This window comes from Zerene cesonia, unplaced genomic scaffold (assembly GCF_012273895.1).
Source record: "Zerene cesonia ecotype Mississippi unplaced genomic scaffold, Zerene_cesonia_1.1 Zces_u011, whole genome shotgun sequence".
Lineage (NCBI taxonomy): Eukaryota > Metazoa > Arthropoda > Insecta > Lepidoptera > Pieridae > Zerene > Zerene cesonia.
In genome coordinates, this window is record NW_024045141.1 from 665150 (window position 1) to 677079 (window position 11930).

The following is an 11930-nucleotide window of genomic DNA, read 5'->3' on the forward strand; positions in this document are numbered from 1 at the left end:
TCGAGCGTGAGCTGGCGCGCGTGCTCCTCGAGGAACTCGCAGCGCTCGGCGCGGCGCGCGCCCGCCCGCTGCAGCTGCACGATGCGCTCCACCAGCGCCTGCCGGTCCGGCGAGCGGCCCTGCCGCGCAACGGACACGGTTGTGCACTCCCTCTTGCCAACCCTACTTATATGGTACTAGCTGTTGCCCGCACCTTCGCCCAAAATTTCATGGTTCAAACTTTCATCCCCTATTATTATTATCCCCTTGGGTGTAAGCTTATCAAAATTCTTTAGTAGCGGATGCCTACGTCATTACATCTATCTGCATGCCAAATTTCCGCCCGATCTATCCGTTTGGGCTCCGCCCGGATATAAAGTTTCCTGTTTTATGCCAGGGGAGTGTTTATTCGGGATAAAAAAGTATCCTATCATCCAAGTCTGCTGCCTGTGTACCGAATTTCATCAAAATCCGTTCAATAGTTTCAACGTGATTGACGAATAAACAGCCAAACAAACCAACTATCACATTTATAATATTGTGAATGCGTGATAGTGTGAATAGAGTTGATAATCAATCCTACGTATTTCTAAATCCTACTAATCTTATATCTTTAAACGAGCAATTCTTGTATATATATAATTGGAATCTCGGAATCGGCTCCAACGATTTTCATTAAATTTAGTATATAGGGGGTTTCGGGGGCGATAAGTCGATCTAAGAATATTTTTTAGAAAATGTCAAATTCGTGTTTTATCGACTTAAACTTACTTTTTTAATAAATAGGAGGCGTTTGAGTAATCCCAATTTATTATGACTCTTCCTGGCATCTATTGGCGAATAATAATACTTAAATATAATTTCCCAAAAACACAATAATAAAAAAACAAAAAAAAAAATACCGAGCAAAGCTCGGTCATCCAGGTACTATTTATTATAAATGCGAAAGTTTGTAAGGATGTGTGTGTGTTTGTTGCTCTTTCACGCAAAATTATTGTACCGAATGCAATGAAATTTAGCACATAGACAGCTGGACAACTGGAATAACATACAGGCAACTTTGTATACCGATATTCCTACGGGATACGGACTTACGCGGGTGAAACCGCGGGGCGAAGCTAGTATATTATAACTCAAAGTGATCTATCAACGCACAGCCCAAATCACTGGACGGATCTGGCTGAAATTTGGCATGCAGATAGATGTAATGACGTAGGCATCCGTTAAGATAGGATTTTGATAGATTCTACCCCCAAGGGGATAAAATAGGGGATGAAAGTTTTTACCATGACAATTTACTAAAACCGCGTGGATGAAGCTGCGGGCAACAGATAGCAGACTATAAGTAGGGTTGAGAGTGAGTGAGAGTTTAATGTTAAAGCGACTCCGTCTATCTCCTCTTCAACTATTTTCTTTCTCTTTCTGTGCGTAAGAAAGGGTTGCTTTCACATTCATAACTTCATATAATTTTTTCTTCTACAATTGTAATTTCTTATCGGATAACGTAATCAAATCACGAACAAAAAATAGTATGTTTACCTATATATACCTATGTATACTTACCATACCTAATTATTACATTAAAAGCTTTATAATAAATGTCATGTCCGAGAATCAAAAAAGTTCAACGACATGTGACATCTGCCAACCCGCACTTGGCCAGCGTGGTGGATTATGGCCTGAACCCTCATAGGAGGCCTGTGTCCCAGCAATGGGAACATATAAGGGCTGCTGATGATGATGATGATGATATAATATAGGGTTTTCCAAAGGAAAAAATAAAATAATTAACACATACATTGAGACACAAAATAAAAGTTGTGTGTGTGTGTGTGTTTATATATCTACTTATTCACTCCTCAGGAGTCCGCTGGACGACCAATTCTACTAAGGCGTCTTAAAGCAGAAGTTATGACAGTGCGGTAAAATGTCAGCGGTCTACGAACCGTATAGCGCTGTCTCTTTCACACAATAGAATTACTCCTGATTTAAGACGTTGGACTGCTAATACTGTTATTCAGTATGTAAATGTATCCCTAACATTATTCTTGGAGATACTAAAAAAAAAAACTAACTAAAAATACCGTAGAAATACAATAATTAGAAAAATTATTTTAATGAAAATACCTTTGGAATTAATTTTTCGCATATTGTGCCAGATTTAATCTGAAAAATATGTTGGTTTTATAAATAAATAGTGTGTAAGAGACAGAAATGCCTTCAGAGGATAATATGATGGTTGCTTTAACTCAAACTAAAATAATATGTAATTTATTCGCTTTTAGACTTAGATCTTAATCAAAATTGAGAAAGATTAATTATTTGGTGATTTATTAGTTCTCAATACACGTACAAATGCCAACATGTAATTTCGCTACCTGTACATGTATATGTTTTACCTGTACCTATAAATACATGTACTATTCTATTCTATTCTGTATACCTGACGATTATTTTAAAGATTTGTTAATTCACATACAAATGTCAACATGTAAGTTCGCTACCTGTACATGTATCTATGTTTTACCTGTACCTATAAATACATGTACTATTCTATTCTATTCTGTATACCTGACGATTATTTTAACGATTTATTAGTTCACGTACAAATGCCAACATGTAAGTTCGCCACCTGTACATGTAGTCCATGTCTTACCTGTATATCTGGCAAGTTGTCCGCGTGCCCGTTCTGTAGCCCCTCTTCGTGGGGGGCGCTCTCCCCGCTGCTAAGTGATGTTACCGAACCTGTAAGTTATAACTTATAACTTGCGATTTCAGTATTGAAATTTGAATTTAAAAAAAAACTTAGTATCGCGTGTTCGACTCGCGCTTGACCGAATTTCAAACGACTGCAAAACAGGTATAGTTACCTCTAGAGCTTTCGACTGGGTGAACCGAATTTGATGATGCTTTATTTTAAATTTTTAGTTTTATAGCATTGAAACACGCTTTATAAATGCGATATTCTGAAACTAAAAAAGGACTAACGGCAGGAATAAAGGCAAAGGACTCGGAAGGGTGAGGAAAAGGATATGTGGGACTGTGTGTCGAACAAGAACACTCACCCGTCCTCACGGAGGTGCTATCCCCGTTCTGTGGCACCTTGGCCTCCAACTGCTCGACACGTTTCAGCGCACGCTGCAGTTCGCGGTTCAATTCCTTTGGGGTGTAATTTTTTTCTACATGAATAATGAGATTTATTTAATATGCTTATAAGTAGCTTTTGCCCGCGGCTTTGCACGCGTTTAATTCGGAGTAAAATCCCTTCCATTTTCTTCCATGTTTTTATACAAATGAACCTTTCTGTTGCATCACTCTATCAAATAAAAAAAAAACCATCAAAATCTGCTGCGTAATGTTAAACATCTAAGCATACAGACACACAAACGGCGAAAAGAGATTGTTTTTTAATATTATGTAGCGATGATTATAGTTCTAAAACTGATAGTTTTGCATATAAACCAATTCCAAATTGAAAGGCAAATTTATAAGACTATATGAAGGGGGTTCTGTGTTTTGTTATCATATCCTACTATCCTACTTTCTATCCTACTTTCTATCCTACTAATTCTACTAATACTATAAAAGCGAAAGTTTGTAAGGATGTGTGTGTTTATTGCTCTTTCACGCAAAAACTACTGAACCGGTTGCAAGGAAATTTGGTATGTAGATAGCTGGACAACTGGAATAACATATAGGCAACTTTTTATCCCGATATTCCTACAGGATACGGACTTACGCGGGTGAAACCGCTGGGCGCAGCTAGTAGGAAATAATCTTGTTACTTTTTAATACGCATTTATTAGCTTCACCTGTATATTACGTAGTAAGTCTATCTGCCAAAATACTTCACACCTAAACCGCTGAACCGATTTCGATGAAATTTGCAACAGAGATAGTTTGAGACCCGCGAGAGCACATCGGAGTAGTTTTTCTCTCGGCAATCCCACGCGAACGAGACCTACGTGGCGATAACCCTCCCGGGAAAGTCCCTTTCTTCACCTCTCGGCACTTATGTTCTTTCGGCACTTACGTTCTTACGTCATCGATATAGTCGGATGTACATCCAGTGTACGCTCACCTTTATGGCACTGGCGTGTTTCTTCTTCAGAACCCCCACTTCCCCCTTCTCCCACTCCCACTTCTTATTGGCCTCCGCCGCTTCCTCTGTCAACTCTGCCACCTAAAATTTTTTAATATAATCACACTAATATTATAAATGTGAAAGTTTGTTTGTTCGTATGTTCGACCGTCAATCACGCTGAAACTACTGAACGGATTTTGATGAAATTTGGTATACAGACAGGGTATGAGCTGACTTAGACCGGTGATAGTTGTTTTTTGTTTTTGTTTTTTTTTTTTGTAAAAAAAATAGCGCTATTGAAATACTCAAGTGCGTCGGATTTTGTCATTTTTGCATACTCCAGCACATCAATAAAATAATATATATATAGTTATGTAGCCTGGGGTGGCCATTAAGAAAAAATCATACCTTTCTAGCGAGAACTCTGGTCTCCTTGCTCCTCCGCTCGGTCTCCTCACGCAGGGCCGCCTCCAACTTGCCAACGTCGAGCAGCAAACTGGCCACCTTCTCCCTGAGCGACGCGTTGTCCGCCGCCAACGCTTGCGCCTGTCGCGTCAATTGGGATAACTTAAACACCCTCATGACTTAAAAGCGTGTTTTATACATATATTTTTTTTATTAGGTCCACCAAACTGAACATAGCACTGTAATACAAAAATCAATAGTGTTGCCCTATGATATCTATAAAAAAATAATGCTTTTAAGTATATGATAACTTGGTATAAGTTAAAAAAGCAGAAACATTATTGATATGCTTCAGGATATATGCTGATTTGATAGTGTGTTGAAAACATAAAAAAAAAATCACAAAAACCGCAAAACATTTTTTACAAATTCTTTCAGAAGCATGTTAATATACCAGCTATAATTCAGGTTTTGTTGCCAAATTATCATTCAAGCAACTTTGTCATTGTATTCAATGTGATTCAGTGTTGTAGTTAGATCAGTAGATTTTTTGAAAATCGCTGCCCGGTGTCACTGTAGCTCCGCGACGTGCGTGGCGGTGAGCCGGGCGGCTGTGCAGTGCAGTGCGGTGCAGTGCGCGGTGCACTGTGCTGCAGTGCCGCGCCACATACCGTCGCGTCGCAGTGCGCGGCGCGCGCCCGCTCCGCGACGTGCGTGGCGGTGAGCCGGGCGGCGTGCTCGAGCGCGGCGGCTTCTCGCTTCGCGCACGTCTCGCCTCGCGCCCGCTCCGCGTTCAGCGCGTCCTCGGCTTGCGAACGGAGTTCCGTTTCCCTAAAATTATATGATATCTGGTAAGGATGATGATAAAGAAATTGCACCTACTGAATATCTTAAAGGGAAAATAGTTAAAAAGATGCAAGCACATATATAAATAACGAATCATCAGGCTGAACCGACTCTCTCACAGGGCTCGGGCAGGCTCGGTCTTAAAAAATCGTTACATTTTGTCCAAATCGGTTCAGTGGTTTAGACGTTTAAGATACAGAGTTACTTTCACATTAATAATTTTCGCTCACTCTCACTAAAAATCATATCGCTATCTCTTTCTGACCTCTGCAACTGCAACTTAGCGTGACAACTGAAGCATTTGTAATTTAAGTCAACTTTTAGAATTTTTTTACTTTTTAAGCATTCATGCTATCTCTCTTCTTTCAACTGAAAAACGTATCGCCATCCCTTTCTCACCTCTGCAACTGTGAGCTCAGCGTATCAGCCAGCGCCGCTTGAGCGCGCAACGCTGCTAACTCAGCGGCCTCCTCTTCTAGACTGGAGGCATGCTGTCTCACTCGCTCCAACTGAAAGTGTATATCTCTCTCTCAGTTTTCTTCACTTTATAAATTACGCAATAAAAATATATTTTAATCCGCCCCAGATTATTTAAATTACCTACTGGCTTTACCCGCGGGTTACTTTTTTACCCTTTTTACCATTTTTAAATAACAATCTATATGTAACAAAAATTGAATTCAACAAAAAGATCAGCGTCTCACCTCAGCCTGTGTTAGAGCAAGAGCGCTGCTAGCTTCGTCTCTTTCCCTCCTGCACGTATCCAATTGCTGCAGCGCTGCATTCAATCTCCTCTCGAGATCCTCTTTCTCGTGTTTCCTTAAAATAAGCGCAGCCTGACTCTCCTTCAGTTCCGATTCTGAAATATTTCGGTCAATTGAAATTGATCCGTCTAATATTGTATTGTTCAACCATTTTCAAAACGTTTTAATTGCCTGACATTTGACATTTTACATGTGACCTATTTATAATACTAGCGGCGCCCCGCGGTTTCACCCGCGTAAGTGCGTATCCCGTAGGAATATTGGGATAAAAGGTTGCCTATATGTTATTCCAGTTGTCCAGCTGTCTACGTGCCAAATTTCATTGCAATCGGTTCAGTAGCTTTTGCGTGAAAGAGCAACAAACGCACACCCATCCTTACAAATTTTCGCATTTATAATACTAGCTGCGCCCCGCGGTTTCACCCGCGTAAGTCCGTATCCCGTAGGAATATCGGGATAAAAAGTTGCCTATATGTTATTCCAGTTGTCCAGCTGTCTACTTACCAAATTTTATTGCAATCGGTTCAGTAGCTTTTGCGTGAAAGAGCAACAAACGCACACACATCCTTACAAACTTTTTCATTTATATAATATTAGTAGAATAGTAGGATTAGTAGGATTGTGTAATACCTAATTGCAACTTAAGCTAAAGGGGACTACAAGAGATGATGACGTACGGACACATTTATAATCAACGATTCAAGCGCTCTGTCGGTACACAGGGCAGCACGCACACACACACACACACACACACACAAAGTTTTGCCCTCACCATTTCTATACTAATAAAATAACAAAACTCAAAAGTATGGCAAGATTTGATTTAGAAAATAGATATAAAACAGAAAAAATGCACACATCTTCATGAAAATATTGAATAATAGGTGTGCAAAGTTTGAATTAAATATGTCTGTTTTAATTCGGTCAAAAATCTAGTCTAAAGGAGTCGGTTACATACAAACATACATGTGAAGCTAATATAAGCATACTGAAGACCTATAGCGCTACCACCGCCTATGAACATTTGATTAAGGTCTAATCGACCTTACGCCTCTACAAAAGTCAACTTCACATTGGAAAGAGATTAAGAAAGAATTGACGAGAGGTATATAGGAAAGGGCTGGGAAGGTTATGGAAAATGTTGTGGGCCTTCGGCTCACCCACACACAGAACGAAACACAGTAACATGTTTTTAATTTTTAGTTTTATTTAGAAAAAAAAAGGATATTTCTATTCTTTCAAAATTTATCATTTATGAAGCTTTTCAATGCTATAAAACTAATAATTAAATTTAACAAAGGCCGCGTTCCATCGATACAATATTGTAATCATTGAAATAATGTTTCGTATTGATTGTGATGGTTCTTAATCATCTCAATAGATGGCGCGGGGTGACCCTTAGGCACATTTAACCGAAAGAGTAGAAGAAATTCGATTACTGTGGCGGGATCACGGTTGGCCGAGAGGCTAGGCTTTGCTACGGTTTGGTAAAAAACACGGGTTCGAAACCCGCCTCGTGATTAAATTTTTTCTATTCTTTCAAAATTTCACAGTTACATGGTACTATTTCACGTCGGTCTCCTATGGGGGTGTGGTGTATTTCCCCAGTACGAGCTGGCACAACTCGTGCCGAAGTGTGCTCGTTTCCCACATACGAATTATCTCTTATATATAAAAATCAATTGCTGTTCGTTAGTCTCGCTAAAACTCGAGAATGGCTGGTCCGATTTTTATAATCATGGTTTGCGTGCTTTCTGAATAGTCCAAGGAAGGTTTAAAAGGTAAGAAAATACGGATATTTCAAAAAAAGGTCTATGGCGTTGCGAGGTTCGCCGGGTCAACTAGTGTACAATAACTTACCCAACTGTTTGGCCCTCGTGGAGTCGGAGGCGTTGATAGACGCTGTTTCCTTAGCGGATTCCAATTCTGCCACTTGTTGCGAGAGCTTTTCAACTCGTTCTGCACTCTCCTAGAAAAATATGTATTCACACACTGAGTGTACATACAGATAGAATTTTTTAATCAAAAATTTAACCGACTTCAAACCACTCAAAAGCGAAAAATAATGAAATATAATAGTATATATTATAGTATTATTATACTAGCTGCGCCCCGCGGTTTCACCCGCGTTACTCCGTATCCCGTAGGAATATCGGGATGAAATGTTGCCTATGTGTTATTCCATTAGTTCAGCTGTCTACGTACTAAATTTCTTGCAATCGGTTCAGTAGTTTTTGCGTGAAAGAGTAACAAACATTCATCCTATTAATATTATAAATGCGAAAGTTTGTAAGTATGGATGTATGGATGTTTGTCACTCTTTCACGTAAAAACTACTGAACCAATTGCAATGAAATTTGGTACGTAGACAGCTGGATAACTGGAATAACATATAGGCAACTTTTTATTCCGATATTCCTACGGGATACGGACTTACGCGGTTGAAACCGCGGGGTACAGCTAGTACACATATACATACATACATCCTCACAAATTTTCGCATTTATAATATTAATTAATAAGTAAGAAGTACCTACCTGTTTTGCTATGTAGTAAAGAGGTAGTCTCTATCTGTCTGTCTATCTACTCAAAGTTACCTACAAATGCCAAACTTCAGTTAATCGAAAGTGGTTCAAAATTTAGAACCAAGATTAAATTTCATCAGTTAGGTGATGTTTTTCCCGATTTCCCTGACTTGGTGATAAGGGGACCACCTCCGATTATACACTTTCAGAAATAGAACCTCGCCTTTTTCGTTTTTGGAAGTTGGTTAAAAAGAGAAAAATATATAAGGAAATATGCTCAGATAACATGGAATATAATTAGTTTCTAAGAATAAAGGGACACTAACACTACTGAGCAGGGAGGTGCCACACCAGATTCTAGGAGCGGACCACAGGATTGCAACTGGTAATACACATAACAATGAAATGAAGTCAATTTGTCCTCCTTTTTTTAAGCCGGTGAAAAAGATTCATTTAGTTAATTCGGTCAGCACAGAAACCTTTGTGTTTCAGAAACATAGCTTACATTAGAGATTTAACTTTATTTAAAACCATTTTTTATTTTTTACGTGATATTTGTCGAGACACCCCCCCCCCCTCCTTCTTCTCCCTAACGACAATAAGTGATAATTCAACATAACCCCCCTAAATGTCTCACGTAATCAATGGATGCCCCCCTTACCTTATAGGCATCCATCTCTGCGCGCAGCTTGCTCTGTGTCCACTTCAAGCGACCCTCCAACTCCTTGTTATCTTCTCGAACTTTCGACACTTCCTTCTCACTGTTCGCTAGGTCGTGGCACTGGAATTTGAAATAAGCAAATTATTCTTCCGGAGGTCCGTTTCCTTTTACTCACCCTTCCCAGACCATTCCTTCTTTCCATCCTTTCCTTACCCCCTTTCTCTTATCAGCGGGCAGTGAAATAATTTATTTATCTGTATGAATGACATCAGTTGGCGCGTACAACAAATTACAATAAGATGATTTGAATTTGAATTTGAATGTTTTGATGTTTATGACTTTTTAACTTAAAAAGATGAAATGAAAACTGCAATATTTTAAAAAGCAATCATCATCATCAGCCCATATATGTTCCCACTGCTGGGACACAGGCCTCCTATGAGGGTCTAAAAAGCAAAAAATATAGGCAATGTTTCGATCTAGTATTCATAAAAAAACAAGATACTAAAATAACTAAAATTTTAGCATGGTAGTGTGTATATGTCAAATTTAGGGGGGTATAATGACCACAACATAAAGTAGGGTTATAAAGTTTTTAATACATAAATTAATATATAAATACATATAAACAACCGAATCCCACCTTATCGTCGTACAACTGGCATATCCTCTGCTTCTCCTCTCTCGCCGTCCTCAATTTGTTCACCAGCAACTCCTTCTCAGCGATCGCCGAACGTTCAGCTTTAACAGCATTCTCAGCAGTTCTCTTCGCTTCAATCACTGAGCATTCTAGGCTGGCGTATCGCATGACGGCCGCGTCTTTCTCGCGCTGCGCTTGCTCAGTGCGTTTCGACATCTAGAAATTAGAATATGTACGAGTTTGAATTAGGAATCAGTGAGCCACAAAACTACCCACTCATATTGTAAATGCGAAAGTAACTGTCTGTTTGTCTGTCACTTCTTCAAGCCTAAACTACTCAATGGATTTTGTTGAAATTTTGTTGAAATTTCGTACTGATACAGTTTGAGAACCGAGAAAGTATGTAGGAACAAAATAAAATTTGAATTCAGAATCATCTTCTTTTAAACTGACTTACAAAAAAGAAGAGGTTCTCAATGTAACTGTTACCCCAAACTTTTTATTGGGTTTAACAGGTTTAACAGATTTTGCTGTCATGACAATTTGACAGTTTCGTTTTTTGTTAAAAATAATTATAACATAAAAGTTGTTTGGAAATTTAAATTACCATATCAATTTTAACTTCCAACTCCTTGAAAGCCTGATCTTTTGCCTGCAGCTCTTCCATTTGCTTATTGACTTTCTCTCGCAATGATGCATTATCTCTCCTCTGTTCTGCTAACACTCTTTCCAATGATTCAATTTGCAGCTTCAACACATCTTTGTTAATATCAGTATCATCTATTTCCTCAGTTTTCACAGTATCCTGTGTCTCCAGAGCAATTTCCGGTTTGTTGACAGCTCTATCTTCTGCATCCTCAAATATGTCATTTAGAACTTTACTTTGGGGCAATTGCTTTGTTTTTACAGGTTTCTGTGTAACTCGTTGGTTGTTATATGCGTTTTTCAAACTGCCACTCACAGATGAGAAGATGCCATGCACATTTCTTACAATACTACCAAGATCTTGCGACAGAATCTCTTTAGGTATTTTACTTTTTAAATCTATTTGCACATTGTCTGGCAACACTTTTTGTGTTGCGGCAACTTTGTGTTTTTGATTTTGGAACTGATTTAAAATTTGTTCAGTGTCGAATTCGTTGGTTGTGTTGCCTTCGACGTTTGTTAAGTTACCTGTGCTTCTACTAATGGATGACTCTACTGTATATTTCTCATCAATAACATCCAAACTTGTACTTGATTTATATATGTTATCATTGTCTTTATTTACAATATTACTGAGATTATTCTCGGAAGCAGACAAAGATTTATTCTCCGATATAAGTGGAATATCGGAAGCTTGATCATTTGTACAGATATCTTCATCCAATTGATTTGTATTCATTTCTTTATTTGAATTATCGTTACTTTGTTCTATGGAGCATGTAAAGCTAATTTGTTCACTATCTGAGCTTATCGATACAGGAAAGGCGGAGATGATTTCTTTTTCCGTGACTTCCATTAGCCCTTCATTATCAACCTGTTTATCGAAATCAGGAGACTTTAGCGGTGATATTTCCGAGTCGGAAGACGGGGGATACGTTGCAGAACATGATTCTAAGGTTTCAGCGCCTGAATCATTAGATAAATCACATAATGAATTATTTTCATTCGCCGCAGTATTGACGTCGACAGGGTCAATATGGGGCAAGCCTGAGACTGTGTCGTCCGACATTTTTATTTTCTAATTCTATTATGCGGTTGCTCGATTTATCCATCACAAATTAAACAAAGGCATTTGTTAATTTTTTAATGAGTTCTTCTTTTTTAATGAAAATAAACATCACTCATATATTTTCTTCCAAATGACACTGACAGTGCTTTCAAATTTGAGTTTTGCTTGACACCATTACACCCCACATAATTGACAGTTCCAAACTCATATAAAAAATCAATTGAACTACTTGAATATTATTTCATAACTGCGAGTAGCGTTTTGTTTCATATCTAAGTATGATAAAATAATTTTACATTTTTAAACATGTAG

At 38.5% G+C, this 11930-nt stretch overlaps 1 protein-coding gene across 1 annotated transcript in view; it reads right to left on the reverse strand.

The window, feature by feature from the left end:
- The window catches only part of LOC119839308 (coiled-coil domain-containing protein 186), a 14993-nt gene extending 3225 nt beyond the window's left edge, over positions 1-11768 (reverse strand). The window contains 12 exon segments of the mRNA XM_038365550.1: positions 7-119; positions 2636-2724; positions 3045-3138; positions 4061-4162; positions 4472-4609; positions 5140-5299; positions 5714-5823; positions 6019-6173; positions 7939-8047; positions 9265-9384; positions 9908-10120; positions 10512-11768. Of these exon segments, the coding sequence (XP_038221478.1) occupies positions 7-119; positions 2636-2724; positions 3045-3138; positions 4061-4162; positions 4472-4609; positions 5140-5299; positions 5714-5823; positions 6019-6173; positions 7939-8047; positions 9265-9384; positions 9908-10120; positions 10512-11618 (2510 nt within the window). The 5' untranslated portion in view covers positions 11619-11768.
- Between the last annotated feature and the right edge of the window lie 162 nt (positions 11769-11930).